At 39.7% G+C, this 18,668-nt stretch overlaps 1 protein-coding gene across 2 annotated transcripts in view; it reads left to right on the top strand.

Moving 5' to 3' along the window:
• banp (BTG3 associated nuclear protein) overlaps positions 1–18,668 on the top strand; it is a 54,502-nt gene that overhangs the window by 10,998 nt on the left and 24,836 nt on the right. For both annotated transcript variants that reach the window (XM_053640853.1, XM_053640852.1), the window contains exons 7-11: positions 3,342–3,581; positions 6,244–6,405; positions 8,245–8,372; positions 9,909–9,980; positions 16,192–16,236. In XM_053640853.1, coding sequence (XP_053496828.1) covers positions 3,342–3,581; positions 6,244–6,405; positions 8,245–8,372; positions 9,909–9,980; positions 16,192–16,236 — 647 coding nt within the window. The remainder of the gene's footprint in view (positions 1–3,341; positions 3,582–6,243; positions 6,406–8,244; positions 8,373–9,908; positions 9,981–16,191; positions 16,237–18,668) is intronic.

Raw genomic sequence — 18,668 nt, forward strand, 5'->3', positions numbered from 1 at the left:
CCTTTTGCCAAGATTAGTTCTAGGATCAGGGACAGTTAATAAAATGTGACCGAAGTGAATACCAGCTACATTTAAAAATAATAAAAATGCACAAATAAGAAGCCCAGAGAGAAACCCATCTTTGGAAGAGGCTTCCTTCTGGGACGACAGCCATGCAGACCAATTTGATGCAGTGTGCGATGTATGGTCTGAGCACTGACAGGCTGACCCCCCACCCCTTCAACCTCTGCAGCAATGCTGGCAGCACTCATACGTCTATTTCCCAAAGACAACCTCTGGATATGACTCTGAGCACGTGCACTCAACTTCTTTGGTCGACCATGGCGAGGCCTGTTCTGCGTGGAACCTGTCCTGTTAAACCGCTGTATGGTCTTGGTCACCGTGCTGCAGCTCAGTGTCAGGGTCTTGGCAATCTTCTTATAGCCTAGGCCATCTTTATGTAGAGCAACAATTCTTTTTTTCAGATCCTTAGAGAGTTCTTTGCCATAAGGTGCCATGTTGAATTTCCAGTGACCAGTATGAGGGAGTGTGAGAGCGATGACCCCAAATTTAACACACCTGCTCCCCATTCACACCTGAGACCTTGTAACGCTAACAAGTCACATGACACCGGGGATGGAAAATGGCTAATTGGGCCTAATTTGGACATTTTCATTTAGGGGTGTACTCACTTTTGTTGCCAGCGGTTTAGACATTAATGGCTGTGTGTTGAGTTATTTTGAGGGGACAGCAAATTTACACTATTACACAAGCTGTACACTCACTACTTTACATTGTGGCATAGTATCATTTCTTCAGTGTTGTCACATGAAAAGATGTAATCAAATATTTACAAAAATGTGAGGGGTGTACTCACTTTTGTGAGATATTGTGTGTGTGTGTGTGTGTGTGTGTATATATATATATATATATATATATATATATATATATATATATATGCCAACGGGTGCCTAGAGAAGGCCAGCCAACCCTTTCATATGAACTGCAACAATGAGTAACAGTTTTGCATTTTAGAATAAATCTCAGTGCTCCATGGTAAAGGGTGTCAGTTGATTTCAAACACTGGGCAGAAACATTCATATATAAAATATCGCTGGAATTCTTTCATAGGTAAAAAGGTGTCTAACATCAGCCTCCCTTTAGCCTCAAAAGAAAAACGTGTCTTATTTCTGAAATAAAATCCCAGTTTCAGCTTAATTTTTAGTTGTTTTTTTTTGAAAAGAAAGACTATCATCAACTAAAATCCTGAGATATTTATATGAAGTAACAGAATCAATTGCATCACCCTGAAAAGCAGTAATTGGTGGAAGCTTCTATGGCCTTTTCTTTTCTTTAGAGAATACCATTAGCTCGGTTTTGTCAGTGTTACGTATAAGCTTCAACTGAAACAGGGAAGTTTGAACAGAATTAAAAGCAGTTTGCAATTCCTCGAAAAGCTTTTACCAGAGACGAAGCACAGCAGTAAATAATGGTGTCATCGACATAAAAATTAATATTTGCATTTTGCACATTTTTTTAACAAGATTATTTATAATAAGTGGGGAACGAGTAGAGAGCCTTGAGGCACACCATTACTGACAACCATTTTCTCAGATGAAAGCCCCTCTAATTGAGTGCACTGTGTTCTATCTGTCTGATGGTTTACAAACCTAACAACTGCATGTTCAGAAAGACCTATAATCCACAGTCGCTGCTTCAGGATCACACGGGCAACTGAATCAAAGGCCTTTGACAGATCAATAAAAAGTGAAACACGGTGCAGTTTTTTTTCTTTTTTTCTTTTTAAATCAAGAGCATCTGTAATATCATTTAACACCTTCATGGCTCCTGTAATGGTACTATGTTTCTTCCTAGAGTCCTAGAGTACCCTTTTGTCTGTGTTCTTAATGGCTCGGTTCATGTGGTTTATTGCAGGACTCAACACGTTGCAGCTTCTCTCTAGATTCGTCACAGTTATTATATGAATGAATAAAAGATGTTTTATTTAAGCTGCTTGCTATAATTTTGTTTAGACCACAGTTTCCCCTCTGGATCAATAAAGTGTTATCTTACTAAACTGAATCTCAATTCTGACTGGTCGGACGTCATCAATTCATTTTCTCTAGTAACAGCTCTGTAGGTCCTTCTGCAAGGTTTATATGAATGTGCTCATTCTAATACATGATCATTTCCGTAATAAGCGCTTACACAGGGCCTTGCGTGGGGACGCTTTACTTAACCAGATTGAAAAACGTGTATAAATGTTGATCCTGTGAATTTTTCGGTGAGGAGACGTTTATTTTGGAGTCTTCAGTGTCCCAATCGGAGATAAAGCTGAGATTTAAGTCTTCTAGACAGAGGGCTTTATGCTTTTGCTGTAACATGACAAGCTGTATTTTGTTTTGTCTTAACTTTAAGACAGTGAAAAAAAAGAGGCTGGTGAAGAAATGACTGTTTAGACCTGGTGTAAAGTAAGCGATAACCTGACCTAACTTGGATGTTTCCTGGATGTTCCACAACATTAAATGTAACTCTAAATGGATAAAATGCATGATGTGTTGTTCTTTAATAAATACAAATTGTTAGTGTTGGCAGTTTGCTGTGGTATAGGAGCAATAAAAGACTCTGGGACTGTCTTATAGCAAAATAATCAACGTTGGGGTGCAAACACCATGTTGTTGAGAATTCTACAGTACATCCTGTCATACTTTATATAACTGTTTTAATTTCTTTCTACAGTTGTATTCTTGTGTCAGAAGAAGTAGAATATGAAAAACATGTGTATTATGTAGTAGGGCTGAAGCAAAGCTAAGTAACTAAGTCCGTCTAAAACAAGAAGGATATAGATGCAGACAACATGTCCTTTTTTTGTGTCAGGCCATATGAGACAGTGTTACTTGCTTTCCAAAGCAAAACGACAACAGACAATTTTGAGGAACCAGACTTTAATTGTAAGGGGGATTTTTCTAATTTGTGTGTCTGCACATTCGGTAGCTTTAGGGAAAGTTTTAATGGAGAAGATTTATACAATATTACTGCTTATGTTGACATTTTTTATTTTTTGTGTAATATAATCAGATCTTTCATAATATTGGACAGATGCTCTTTTGTTGTCTACATAAACACTTTATTGACAAAATTTAAAAAACAACCAAGAGACTGTAAAACCATTTTACTGCTATCATGGAAGCTTTGTGGAGTCTTGCTTTGTTTCGAAAAAACAGATTGTTTGTTATTGGGGGAAAACACTTTATGATGCATTTTAAGCATAATAAATGAATGTTTTAGTTGGCATATGAAGGAAACAATAATGGTCAGGTGATGATCATGTTGGTCTACTCCTCTTGTGTGTCTCTGTGCAGAGGACTACCCTGCAGGAACGTGGCTTGGGGACGAAAATAACCCGGAGACGCGCGTTCGCTGTCCCGTGTCTCCAGGCGACATGCTGCACATCAGTAGTAACTGCCGCACACCGGAGAAGATGGCGCTCACCCTGCTGGACTACCTGTTTCACCGTGAGGTGCAGGCTGTCTCGAACCTGTCCGGCCAGGGCAAGCATGGCAAGAAGCAGCTGGACCCACTCATGATCTACGGCATTCGCTGTGAGTGTCCCATCCACAAGTTCACACCCACACACACACACATCTACAACTACACACTGTGCTGTAGCCTTTTACACACACTATGTGATCAGCAACCAGTTCAAGGAGTTCATCAAAACCATTATAGTGGATTTAGTGTTCATTCCTCTTCTAATGTCTTTATCTTTTCACTGGTTTATTTGTGTCACAGTGCTGTTAAATTCTCGATCCGGATTGTTCCGAAGGTTGATTCATTTTCTAAAGTAGCACAGCACTGACAGTAGTGCCGGCTTTTAATTGGCTCACTCTAATATGTTCCATTATATACGTTTGACCCTAAAATGCTACGTTTATTATAATAACAAAGTACACGGATATACATGGTCTTTGGGAATATTATATAACATGCTGAATTTGTGCTTTTGGAGAGAGAGAGGCTGTGAAGTCTAAAGAAAATCTAAAGGATTACAAAATGTAGATCTACTTAAACGTAATCAAACTGTTTATTTAAACTGGGATTTGCTGTTAGAAGACCCTGTTCCTAAGCCAACATGCTCTGGCATGTCTCACATCACACACACACACACACACACAGAATATTCTAACAAAAAAGTCAAAGCCCAGTTTTCCAAGTTTAACATGCGAGGTGATCCATCATGGACCTAGAACTTATGGCGCTCTCAGGATCTAAGTTCTTACCCCCCCCCCAGGCAGGTTCAAACCACTTGATGTCAATCTTCATTACATATTTTCTGCTGTGATATGGTACAGACTGACTGCCAAAGGAAATCCTGTGTGACATTCACAGAGATCATGTGTCACAGTACAAGTAATGCAGTAATGATTTTGAATGGAGGACTATGATAAATGATGAGAGCATCGCTTTCAGTCATGACCTTTCCAGCAGTAGGCTTTACTGTACAGTACAGTTGTCCAGAGTGAAAGTCATTTCAACGTTAAATAAATCTAAATCGCACTATAAACTAACTGCTAAAGATGACAAGGTTTTAGTCATGAAGGATTATCATCTCCACCAGCCTGTGCAGTAGTGTAGTACTTTCATAACATAAAGCATAGTTTTCCTACATACGTTGTACCATGTGTATGCCATTGTTTATATTCGCTGTTTATATAAAGGAGATAAATAGTATGGAATGTGTGGTGTGCTGCAGCTGGAGCATCTTTTGTGCACACACACACACACTGCTGAGGCATGTCTCAGTGTAGAGAAGTGATAGCTGCTTTGATAGCTCAGCCACACCCAGCCACATTAATCCACACCCGTTTGGTTAATTCGACCACCCACACTCCGAGTGCCAGTGTGACTCGCTGAAGCTTTACTTCAGCTCCTCAGAGTCCTGCTAAACAAATAGACCCAAGTATAGCTGCACACACTCCCTTATTGTTAGTGTAATGGTTGGGGTTTCCGTTTTCTTGTCATATGGTGGGTGTGAAACTGAATCAGGGCTGTTAGAATGAATCTCAGTATGAATACTGTTTAGGTTTGTAAAAAACATTGTATGTGAAGGAAAACAAATTTTCATACATGAACGTTCCAAATACTAATGTTTACATCATAATATTAATGCATCTATTTATGTGTTTATATATATATATATATATATATATATATATATATATATATATATATATATATACACATACGTGTGTGTGTGTGTGTGTGTATATGTATATATGTGTGTGTATATGTGTGTGTGCTTCTACAGCAACATTATTCCATATCTTGTAGAGTATAAACACTATATGGCCAAAAGGATCGACACCTGACCATCACCCGTATGTGTTTTTTTTAATCACATTCCAGATTTAGTCCCCCTTTGCTGTTATAATATCCAACAATCTTCTGGGAAGGCTTTCCACAAGATTTTGGAGCATGGCTTTGCCCAAGAGCATTAGTGAGGTCGGGCACTGATGTCAGGCAAGGAGGCGTGGCATGTATTTGACATTCCATGTCATTTCAAAGTGAGGTTTGGGTGAGGGCTCTGTGCAGGCCAATGAGTTCTTCCACTCAAAACCTTGGCAAACCATGTCTTCATGAAGCTCAAACAGGCTGGAACAGGTCTGGGCCGCTTAGTTCCAGTTAAGGGAAATCCAAAGACATCCTATAAAATTGTGTGCTTCCAACCTTGTGGAAACAGTTTGGGGAAGAACCACATATGGGTGTCACGAAAGGTGTCAGCATACTTTTGGTCATAAAGTGTATATTGAATAGGGAGTCAGGTGGGATTTGATCCAACATATATTATATATTTTAGCTCACGAAACCGATGCAATTAACACTTCCCATGATTTATATGAATAATAATTCATATTCAGTTTCAGATTGATATTGATAGGCCTAAGCTGGACTGATTAATGATAATGATAATGAGTCTTTATTAAAAATCATATATTACAGCACAGTGAAATTCTTTTCTTCGCATACCCCAACATGTCAGGAAGCTTGGGTCAGAGCGTAGGGTCAGCGCCCCTGGAGCAGAGAGCGTTAAAGGGCCCAACAGTGGCAGTTTGGCAGTGCTGGGGCTTGAACCCCCGACCTTCCGATCAGTAACCCAGAGCCTTAACCACCAAGCCACCACTGCCACTGACTATAAATACTTGATTGAATTCTTGGCCCAAACAGTTTAAAGCGAAAATGCATTTTTTTTTTTTTCTGTTATAGGTCATCTGTTCCACAAGTTTGCCATCACAGAATCAGACTGGTACCGCATCAAACAGAGCATTGACTCCAAGTGTCGCACAGCATGGAGACGGAAGCAGCGTGGTCAGAGCCTGGCTGTCAAAAGCTTCTCCCGCAGAGTCCCGGCTGCCCGCACTGGCTCAGGTAACCGTGCCATGACTCCGGCATTATGGGGACTGAGACAGGTTTTAGTCTCTTGTTTGGTACTTTCTGTGTGTGAGGCTCAGCTGTTCTACACTCTCAAGAGAAGCTTCAACCTCAAAACGCGTGAGCCGGCAAGGTTTTCAGCAACAGATGGTTATAATCACAGCATAATGCTTCCCGTCCCATTTCTTCCTCTATGAGATCTGTGGGCTACCACTTCTGACCTGCTGGCACACACCCAAATATCCTGTATAAACCCACCAGAGTGGCCTGTTAATACAGAAACACACACACACACACACACCATAGAGCTAACTTGCCCTCTATGGAAACAACGCTCTCTGCTCTGCACAAATATAGATCATTATAGGTCAAGATAAATCAAGTGGATGACTTTTGTTCAACACAGTTGTCATTTGAGGCCCTCATGTGGATTTCACTGTTTGAATGTATAATATGCCTATATTCAGAGAGACAAAAACCACATTAATGTGTCTAAGGACCCTTGTTCTAATTTTTTGTCACCTTATGTACGTCTGTTGAAACGCATATATTTTCTAAAGTGACCCTTGTTTTTGTAATGAGATAAAATGTATCTGAATAAATGCGATTTATGGAGAAGGTTATTGTAATAGCTATATCGGTTTCCTAGTTGAGTCAGAAAATAAAATATTATAAATAGTTAACCATTTCCAACAGGCATCAGTCATGCTTTTTTGCCAATTTTAGATGGAATTTATAGGGCATATAGCACACTAAAGCATATGAAGTATACTTGAATAGGAAGCCATTTGGGGTTCGGCAGAATTTCTTACATGGATTCCAGATAATGTAAGAAATGCAAATATTAATAAACAAACAAACTGTACATTTTTAAATAAAAATACATAACATCAAAGTTAAAGTTTTTAATTGTTCTGATGGACTGACTTTCCATCCAGAGTCTATTCGGATAGGCTCTGCATCCACTGTGATCCCGAGCCAGATAAATCAATTACTGAAGATTCAAAGCAATCTTTGAAGAAATTGGACAGCGCTGGTTAATGTGAGGTTTAGTATGAAAGTTCTACTTGTGGTTGCAGCTGGTCAGTAGCATGCATCACCCAGCCTAGGTGTGGCTGCTATTGACCGCTGTGATGATAGCGAGTGTTTAGGCTATGGGGCTGCGTTTACTTTTGACCGCATGGGGTACAAGTGTGTTTGGATTGCAGACAGGCGCGTCCGTGTTGTGTTTTCAGTGGTGGTTTATGCTGTATAAACATGTGTAGTTTGGATGTTACACAAGTGTGTCGGGTGTGCGTGATGGGGTTTCCTCAAGTATGAAGCACATGTATACTTGCTGTAAGGTATGTCTGCAGCATGTGTGGCCTGTATGTATGTATGTATGTATACAGTCATGTGGAAAAAATAAGTAAGCCCCATGGAAATTGTTGGCTTTTTTTTGACATATTTGGACAAGCAAACATTTGATCCTCTTTAAAATAGCGCCTGTTAATGAAGTGTCTGGTGTTCCCTTTGCTATTGAGGTGTGTGGTGTCATCATGTCATGGTCTAAAGAGTTCTGTAAGGCCTCCAGGAAAACAAGGTTGTGGGTGTCTGTGAGTCTGGCAAGGGTTTAAAAAGAGCTCCAAATTATTTAATAATTATTTGTATTAATTAGCATGTGTTTGAGAGATTAAATGTGTAGCATGTCTTAACTGCATCATCGTTCCCGTTTATTGTTAATGTTAATTTGTCTGTGTCTCTCTGTCTTTTCACTTGTTCCTCACTCACATGACAGAGAATGTGCATTCCTATTATGAGGTGTGTAATGTCGTGTTTGTGTGTGTGTGTGTGCAGAAGGGGTCTCAGTAACAGAAACAGCTACTTTGGAGAGCTCCACACAGCAGGCCCTGCAGTACGCACTGGCTGGTGCAGCCCAACAGGTCCAGATCCACCGCATAGGAGAAGATGGACAAGTGCAAGTAGTGAGTACATATAGGCGCACACACATACACACATTATGTATATATATGTGTGTGTGTGTGTATATGTGTATATATATATATATATATATATATATATATATATGCATATATATATATATATATATATATATATATATATATATATATATATATATATACACACACACATACATGAACAGCACAGATGCTTGTAAGTTTCTCTGGTGTGTATTTGAAACAGTCTAAACAGTTCTGCACTGTCTTTCTTCCCCAGTTTCTAACAAATGAACACACATGCTTATCTCCACAGGAGAGTGTGTATGTGTGAGGCCCTGTGCTGTGTGCTATGTGCATGTCAGGGTTAATAAAGCTGAGCTTTGAAAGTCGAAGGCTTCCTGTGCTCCTCTCAAGAGCCTTTCAGTGATCTATGAACCATACAGCTGCATTTAGTCACCCCCCCCCCCCCCCCCCCACACACACACACAATATCTTTGACCTGCATATTCCAAGTTAATAAGGTGGGGTTTGTTATCTGTAGCCATAAACCTGACAGTGTTATTATTTCTCTAATGACGTGATAATGATGAACAGCGTCTTATAGTTATCATTATGATTTAAGTTTTATACAGTCCAGAATGCAGCAGATTTTTGAAATAATGAAACAACAAGCCGTTTAACATGAGATAGGTGTTACACATGTTCCTTCTTTATAACATTGCAAAATGGTCAAAAGGAGAATGTTAAGATATTAATAGTGATCCAGTTCAAATGATATTTCGAAACATGAAATTATTGAACGAGTCTTTTTCTGCTGCTGTCTGGCAGTTTGTTTTTCTTCTTTCTGTTTGTTTCTTCCTGAATGGTAGTTTACTTTTTATACCCGTCTTCTACTCGGTGACATGGCAATATTATCTGTTGGTCTTTTAGTACTGATTCTACTCATTCCTCCCATTGACCTTAAAAGACTGCATGAACTGTTCGAGCCTAGTCAAGAGGCTAGGCCAAGTGCTGAGTGTTTTAAATCATCGGACACTTTTATGAGAATCAGTGAATTAATTTAACTAGAGCAAATCAAGTGGGATGCACGAAGCAAGATAATGAACTGACCCATCAACTGGTCCTGGGAGATTAAGCCATCAAGTGCTAAATCATATGATACCATAAGCATGTAATAATACTGGAGTGTTGATCTAGCAGGAAAGCAGAGCTGTATCATTATATCGCTTGTTTTCTATAGTCATACAGGCAGGTAGAACAGATGTAAAAGTCAGAGAGAGAGAGAAAGAATGAACAGCCAGGATCTACCGTTTAGCAGTTATTACACTCTTGATATTACACAGGAGCTTAGAGGGAGCAGCTGAGGCTGAGGTTTACAAGGGCAGTTAATGCACTAAAGGAATTGTAAAGCACACGCACTGGCAGGACAAGGCCTCTGAAGGCTGCTACGCGAGTGCTGGCTTTAATGTGCACAGGAGAACCAAGCAAGGCCTCAATTTTATGCCTCGGAACAGCTGCCAGGACACACACACAAACTTGCTCTTTTTATTCCCCCTTCAGATTCCACAGGGACACCTCCACATAGCACAGGTGCCACAGGGAGAGCAGGTGCAGATCACGCAGGACAGTGAGGTAAGCATCTCCGCTTCTAGAGGATTTTAATCATTCAGTTTTTCTCTCTCCAACCCCCCCCCCAATCGCTCTCTCTCTCTCTCTCTCGCCCTCCGTGTAACACTGTGGTGTGGTTTCGTGTAGATGTTGCTGATTTCAGAAAGTGGCACACCCATACGAGTTGACACTAAGTCAGCTTTCAAAAAAAATTTAATTAAGTTTATTTTTCAAATCTTAGTGAAACAGACCTTAAAGGGTGTTGGGAACCATGAGCCAACATTTTTAATGTCTGTAGTCGTGCATTTAACGTACACATCGTGACCGATTCAGTAACCAGTAACTAAAACTCCTTTGATCACAAACACCTGAAGTATATTAACACGCAGTCACGGACTGCATGTTTCCTAGCGTAAGCGTCATTCCTTCAGAATAAAGAGAGAACTATTGTCTCCTTCAATGCAGCGCTGTGCTTTTAATTTCCTGAGGTTTTGGAATCACTCAGGAATAAACTGTATAAGCAGTAATTGAATGTGAGTTACCTAATCTGAACACAAATGGTGCAACAGTAATCATATGTTAAGCCTCGAGGAGCTAGTTGTATATAAATGAATTAAGATGTTATCTGAGAAAAAGGAATAAAGGTAATAGAGTAGTTTCCTGTGGGTTTGAGGGCCCTGATTGGCCTGATGAGAGCGGAGAGCTTTTCTCCTTTCACTAGCCACTTCATGTAGTCTTTATAATCAGTGTGTCCCTGTTTCTTCTCTTTCTTCTTTCTTCTTTTTTCTCGCCACACTTCCAATGTTCCACTAATTTGTCTCTTCATATTAATACATTCATCTCTCTCTCTCTCTCTCTCTCTCTCTCTATATATATATATATATATATAATGTATATGTGTATGTATATGTATATGTATATATATTTATTTATTTATTTATTTTCATGTTATAATCAGTGTTATGGTCTAAGATACTGAGGCAGGAGTGGAAGCTTCTGTGTTAGTGACCGGAAGGTTGCGGGTTAAAATCCTAGGTCTATCAGTCACAGTTGGGTCCTTAGCAAGGCTTATCTCACACACACCTACACAGATGTGTATTTAGATTTATTCTTTGGATATGTTGCATTGGATAAAAGTGTCTTTTAAAACAAAGATGCTGAAATGGGAAAGGGACAGCTGTTCCAAAAACATAAGTTAAAGTGTCTTACAACCCCAATTCCAAAAAAGTTGGGACGCTGTGTTAAATATAAATAAAAACAGAATGCAATGATTTGCAAATCTCATAAACCCATATGTTATTCACAATAGAACATAGAAAACATATCAAATGTTTAAACTGAGGAAATGTACCATTTTAAGGGAAAAAAAATAAGGTCATTTTGAATTTTAATTTTGAACACGTCTCAAAAAAGTTGGGACAGGGCAACAAAAGGCTGGAAAAGTAAGTGTTTCTAAAAATAAACAGCTGGAGGAACATTTTCAACTAATTAGGTTAATTGGCAACAGGTCAGAATCATGATTGGATATAAAAAGAGTATCTTAGAGAGGCAGAGTCTCTCAGAAGTAAAGATGGGATGGAATATGGATAGAAGCAGATGTTGCTGTAAAACCTGTATATTTCAGCATTGATGTTGCCTTTCCAGATGTGCAAGTTGCCCATTCCATAGGCACTAATGCACCCCATACCATCAGAGATGCAGGCTTTTGAACTTAGCACTGATAAAAAGCCGGATGGTCCCTCTCCGCTTTAGTCCTCTTTAGTTTAGAGGACGCGGCGTCCATGGTTTCCAAAAAGAAAGTAAAATTTCGATTCGTCTGACCACAGAACAGTTTTCCACTTTGCCTCAGTCCATTTTAAATGAGCTTTGGCCCAGAGAAGATGGCGGCATTTCTGGATCATGTTCACATATGGCTTCTTCTTTGCATGATAGAGATTTAACCAGCATTTGTGGATGGCAAGACGAACTGTGTTCACAGACAATGAGTTCTGGAGGTGTTTCTGAGCCCATGCAGTGATTTCCATTACAGAATCATGCCTGTTTTTAATGCAGTGCCGCCTGAGGGCCTGAAGATCACGGACATGCAGTATTGATTTTCACCTTTGTCCCTTGCACACCGAGATGTCTCCAGATTCTCTGAAACCTTTGATGATATTATGTACTGTAGATGATGAGATATTCATAGTCTTCACAATATTACTTTGAGGAACATTATTCTGAAATTGTTCCACAAATTGTAGACGCGGTTTTTCACAGATTGGTGAACTTCTGCCCGTCTTTACTTCTGAAACACTCTGCCTCTCTAAGATACTCTTTTTATACCCAATCATGTTTCTGACCTGTTGCTAATTAACTTCCAGCTGTTTCTTTTTAGTAACACTTACTTTTCCGGCCTTTTGTTGCCCCGTCCCAACTTTTTTGATACCTTATTTTGTTCTTCCTCAGTTTAAACATTTAATATGTTTTTTATGTTCTGTTGTAAATAACATATGGGTTTATGAGATTTGCAAATCATTGCATTCTGTTTTTATTTATATGTTACACAGCGTCCCAACTTTTTTTCGGAACTGGGGTTGTATTTATCGCAGTAGCCTGCAACATCTCAAAGTCTCACTCCACTAATAATCTTTGTATCAAAAGCTTTAAAGTTAATGTTGTAGTCCTATAAAAATGTTATGAGAAAACAGAAAAGGCACGAGAACTGGTGTTCCATTGGCTGCAATTTGCAAAACATGTTTGGCTCTTACATTTAATGCTAACAGCATTTGCTTGATATGGTTTTCGATGAGAATCTCAACTTCGCCTGTTCTTAACCAGAATGTGACAAAACCATTGCAATATTCTCACAACCACCAGATTACTCTGAAAGGATTTAGTCATACAGAATATTTTAGAATGTTTTCTTTCCTTTAACAACTAATCTTGACCCTGCCTTTAGTTCTTCTGAAATATTATTGTTATTATTATTTTTAAAAAGAGAATTGAAATGTATAGCTTTTCATGGTGACTCAGAGGTCTGTTTTTTCCAGTCTGTAACCAGATGGCTCATTTCTGGCTATGCAAAAAGAAAAAAGAAAAACAAAAAGGAAAAAAAAAAAAACAGTTTATGCAATAGTTTGGACTAGAGTGGAATACAAAGTGTATTTATGGGCAGTTCCCTGAGACTGAACTTTCTCATCTTGTTTTGCTGTTTGTGGCTTTTGGACAAGTAAATGCATTCAATTCTCATGAATTTGAAGATATTTAGAAAGCAGTTTTTGAACCAAGCAGATGGTAATTTATGGATTTATTCCAGTCATGGCACTAAAGAATGACACCTGCTGCGGGGAAGAAATGTGGTGTGTAAAATCTCAGATATAGCCACTATAAGGTGTTTGTTTTTTGTTTGTTTGTTTGTTTTTATTCTACTTGACTGTATAAATGTAGTAAATGTAATAGTTGGTAATCCATCATAGGATTAGGCAACATGTTTGCCTGATTTTTGAATAGTGGGATTATATTCATGTAATAAATCTATGTTGTGATCATAAAGGCGGTTCATGAGTGTTTTCACACTGGAAAACCTTCTTGGCTGCAAAAAGTTTGAGAAAAGTTTCTGTTTTCAAGCTTTATTCAAGTTATTGGGTTTATTCAACTTTAATTTATTAACTTTATTCAAGTTATTGGCGACTCCGAAATCTGTGTTTTATTATTGTGCATCATTATTTAACCTCATAATCTCCCAGTTTATTATACAGTTATTTATCTCCGAGCATATTTTCAGTACCCACTATAAGACAATAGAATTATAGAAATGTAGTTGCAAGAATTTTTCAACACGAGTCCCACGTCCCAGTTTTTTTGAGCACTGTCTAATTGTGTGTAAAATGTTAAATCTGACACTTTGCTGAAGACAAAATAGAACTTTCCCCCATTTTGTAGTGCTACAAACTGGAACTTAAATGGCCAAAATATTGATCATATCTCATGAATCTACACAAAATAGCCCGTAATATTTACAAATAAAAAACAGAAACGTTGCGACTGCATAAGTATTCACCCCCTCTTCCTAGGAAACCCCTAAATTAGTTCTGTTGGAACCAGTTACCATTAAAAGTCATATTTAGTTGGACTGGAGTCTGATGTCCATCTGGATGTATTCAAAGTCACATGATCTCAATATAAATACACCTGTTCCTGGAACATCCCAGAGTTTGTTAGAGAACACACCCAAACATACAACAAGCATATCTTTTTTTATTTCCAAAAAAAAAATTTAGGTCAAAATTTTACACTTCAAACCCCCCCCCCCCCCCCCCTTTTTTTTGTTTGTTTGTTTTGTTTTGTTTTTACAAATTTGAACAAGGTTTTGGTGCATATGTGATAAACAATGTTAACTGATGTTACCTGTGTAGATTAATGAACTCGAAACCTTCTTCAGCACATCTTTCAAGCGGGAAAATCGGTGGAGACGTGAGCACCAGGCAAAACATTACCAGAGTCCGGACTGTCCATTATTCCAGATTCATATGTTGATTCTGCTGTTTGTATTATTTAAAAATAATAACACTGCTCTTTTGGCATATTATTGAAAGATAACTCGTCCTAGTGTGCTCCGATGTTAAAATTCAGAGCTCCTACGCCAAGTAAGTAAACGTTGGCATGTCTGATACTGTCATTTAAATAGGTTGTTTTTTTTTTTTGTATATTCCAGCACAGTTTGAGGAGGGCACAGTGGTTTAGCGGTTAGCACGTTTGCCTCACAAACGTTGGGGGTTGAAACCCTGCCTCCGCCTTGTTTGCCCGACGCTTGCATGTTCTCCCCGTGCTTCGGGGGTTTCCTCCGGGTACTCCGGTTTCCTCCCCAGTCCAAAGTCATGCGTCGTAGGCTGATTGGCATCTCTAAATTGTCTGTAATGTGTGAATGTGTGCGATTTTTGCCCTGCGATGGGTTGCCACCCCCCACCCCACCCCTCCGATCCCTGGGATAGGCTCCATAAGCACTATGGAAAATAGATGGATAGATGGACCTCATAGGATGAATACCTCTGACGTAGGAGGAGAATAATGAGTTATTGGTCCTTATAATGCTGTGAATGATTGTGAACACCACTGAATGTAATGAAATTGTTTTCTGCAGGTAGTACAGGCAGGTAGGAGAGATGTAAAAGTTAGGCAGAGTGAGAAGGAAGTATAATGAGCAGTGAGGATTTACTGTTTAGCAGTTATTAGGCTCTTGAGCTTAGTGGGAGCAGCTGAGGCTGAAGTTTATGAGTGTTGTTAATGAACTAGCACTTTAGTTAATGCAGTGTAAATCACAGACTTTCCAAAACACCACACCAAATGTGTGTTACAAATGTAACTCTGGACAAGAGCGTCTGCCGAATGCTGTAAACATAAACACGAACGTCACTAATGAATGGCGATAATCCTAAAGAAACAGGGAGCGTGTGGGGGAAGAAAAGAGAAAATCTATATAGGTTTTTTTTTTCAGTTCACTTGGGGAACACCAGAAAAAAGTTTTTCTCCTCTTTTAACTTTACTGATCTTGTTTGTTGTTGGAGTTCAAAGCTGGGCCTGCCTCATCAAAGCCATTTGTTTAAAAGTTTGAAAAGGAAATGAGCTCTTATTCCCCGCTGCTCACATCTCCAGTGTGTTCAAGAGAGGAAGTGTGTGTGTGTGTGTGTGTGTGTGTGTGTGTGTGTGTGTGCGTGCGTGTGTGTGACTGTGCTCCCTTCCTGCCAGTATTTAAATGAGAAAATAACGGAGGATCCTATACATAAAAGATGAATAGTTTGCTTTCTTATTCTTCCACAAGATTTTGTGTGTGTGTGTGTGTGTGTGTGTGTGTGTGTGTACAGTAAATGTGGTGGTTGTGCCTGTCTCCGCTGCCACTGTGTGCTCGTGTGCTTATTGGCGTGACTTTCGTTTTTCCTCTTGTGCGTGTGTTCTAGCCATAAAATACCAAAAGCACCCAAACCAAAAGCCATGATGAAAGCTCAGAACGATGAACATGTGGACCGCTGGAGGTCTGATCACACACTGACGATGACCAAATGGCGTGATTCATTTAACTACTAGAATGATTCGCTGAAATAAAAGGTGGATTAGTTGAAATTGAAGCGTTCACTAAAACTTGTGTAAACTGTGCAGGGTTAAAGGGAGAACCTGTTAATACCTGTATAATCTATCAGTGCATGTGTGTGTGGAACTTCAGATCACGCTTCGGCTGTAACAGTGCTTGTGTCTTTTTCAGGGCAACCTTCAGATCCACCAGGTGCATGTTGGGCAGGATGGACAGGTAATATCCTCCTCCTCTCTCCACCACACACGTCTCTCTGTGTCTGTCTCTCTATCTGTCTCTGTCTCCTCGTGCTCTCACTCCCTATTGATGTCTCGATTTCACTCTCTCTTTCTCTCTCTCTCTTTCCTCTCTTCTCTATCTCTCTTCTCCTCTCTGTTTCTCTCTCTCCTCTCTGTTTCTCTCTCTTCTTTCTCTCTTTCTCTCTCTTCTTTCTCTCTCTCCTCTCTCTCTTTCTCTCTCTCTCCTCTCTCTTCTCTCTCTTCTCTCTCTTCTTTCTCACTTTCTCTCTCTCCTCTCGCTCTCTTTCTCTTTTTCTTTCTCTCCCTCATTCTCTCTCTCCTCTCTCTCCTCTCTCTCCTTTCTCTCTCTCCCTCTTTCTATCTCTCTCGTTCTCTCTTCTCTCTCTTTTTCTTTTTCTCTTTCTCTCTTTTTTCTCTCTCTCTTTCTCTCGCTCTCTCACTTTTTGTGTTTGTTTCTCTCACATGCTTTCTCTTTTGTGCTCTGACTCTTTCTGCCTTTCTCCCTTTCTCACTCTCTCTCTTTTGCTCTCTCTCTTCTCTCTCTCTCTCTCTCTCTCATGATGTGAAATAGTGGTCTTCCTTTATCTTAGCTGTTGTAGCTCTGCATCCGGTCATATCAAAGTGGCCACAAATCAAAGGAGACCAGTACAAAAGTCACATATATACAGACCATTTACATCACACGTTGTGTACGCATGGCGGCCATTGTAAAGTTGGGCGTAGCAGGAAGATAGCATCATGTATACTACTACTCTAATTATACGTTACATTAAGTATCTCATAAGGCCTGCTTTCTTCATACTAAATTAGTACTGTATAAAATATCTCAAACATGCATGTGCTGCATTGTGCCCTGTGATGGATTGGCACCCTGTCCAGGGTGTACCCCGCCTCGTGCCCGATGCTCCCTGGGATAGGCTCCAGGTTTCCCCGTGACCCTGAAAAGGATTAAGCGGTATAGAAGATGGATGGATGGATGGATGGATGGATGCATGTGCTGCGATTCAGCCATATTATCTAATTAGATCCAGGTCTACATCAGGCCGAAATAGGTTATTCATTTCCACTCCACAAAATATTAAGCATCTCACTGTATGACGAGTTTTACATTTTCACTTTCCCAATTAGTTTATTCATTTAGAAAAGTACTTTAATTTTTAATGTGTGTGTGTCAGTGCACATGTTCTTACACGTGCACTTCTGTGGATAAGTGTTTAAATGTGGAAGTGCTAGCTCAGCGGTTAAGACGTTGTACGTCTGATCAGAAGGTTGTGAGTTCAAATCCCAGCGCTGCCAAGCTGCCACTGCTGGGCCCCTGAGCAAGGCCCTTAACCCTCAACTGCTCAGTTGTATAAATGAGATAATTGTAAGTCACTCTGGATAAGGATGTAAATGTAATAAATGTATTGTGTGTAGAAAGCACTCTTAGTTACATCGTACATACTCTTATACTACAGTTTTGGAAAATGACCCAGCTTTTATTGTTTCGGCTCTGCGCTCCAGTACGCTGGATTCGAAATGAAACCGTCACCACGAGGTTAAAGTGTAGCTTGTCACCGTTAATTTGAGTGTATGGGAATTCAATAGGAGTTGAACCATGTAGGACTTGCAACACTTTTCATAAGCAGTCTTCACATTTCACTGGATCAAATATAACCGAGCAGTTAAATGGCTGCTGGTGTTTCTGGCCGACTGTGTTGTTTTATCACTTCTTGATGCACAAGTGTGGCATTGGCATCTTGAGTTTGTTACATTACACTTCAACACGAGGACCAACAAAGTTTCGATTCTAGTTAAGTAGGTCATCCTAAGGAAGACAGATCCAAACAACTCAATTCGAGGCACAGACTACGGATTAGACATGCCAAAGCAAACTGTTTCGCTTACACCAACCACAAAAATGTGTTAAGAAATGACAACGCGCTGGTGAGTTTGTGGATCAAAAATGCTTTCGATCATCCAGAAAAAATGTTGAAATAACAAGACGCCTTCTCCATGTTTTGAGCAGAGACTTGTCAAAGACTAACATGAAGGGACGTTACAGCAGCATGGCATCAGAGGCTGTATACTCTTTGGTCATCCCTGTAGTGAAACCCTTAAAGGTTGTACAACAATGCATTTCGCAATTAGAAAGAGTTCCAAGGAGAACCATATTATGGAGTTAAGAACCTTTTATTACCCAACTAACCCATAAAGAAACCTTAACCCTTTTCTGTCTTTCCCCAATTTTCTCCACAATTTGGTCATCTGCCAGTTCCCACTTCCAAGCTAACATTCTTCCTCTGAGACACCTGAAGCCAGCCACCTCTTTCCGAACTGCTGCTCAACACATAAAGGAGTGTGTGCTATCTGCTCTCTTCCTCATACATGAATTCACAAATGGCAGTGCAGTGACTGAGAGGAGAGCGA

The sequence above is a fragment of the Ictalurus furcatus genome, chromosome 14 (assembly GCF_023375685.1).
Source record: "Ictalurus furcatus strain D&B chromosome 14, Billie_1.0, whole genome shotgun sequence".
Taxonomy (NCBI): domain Eukaryota; kingdom Metazoa; phylum Chordata; class Actinopteri; order Siluriformes; family Ictaluridae; genus Ictalurus; species Ictalurus furcatus.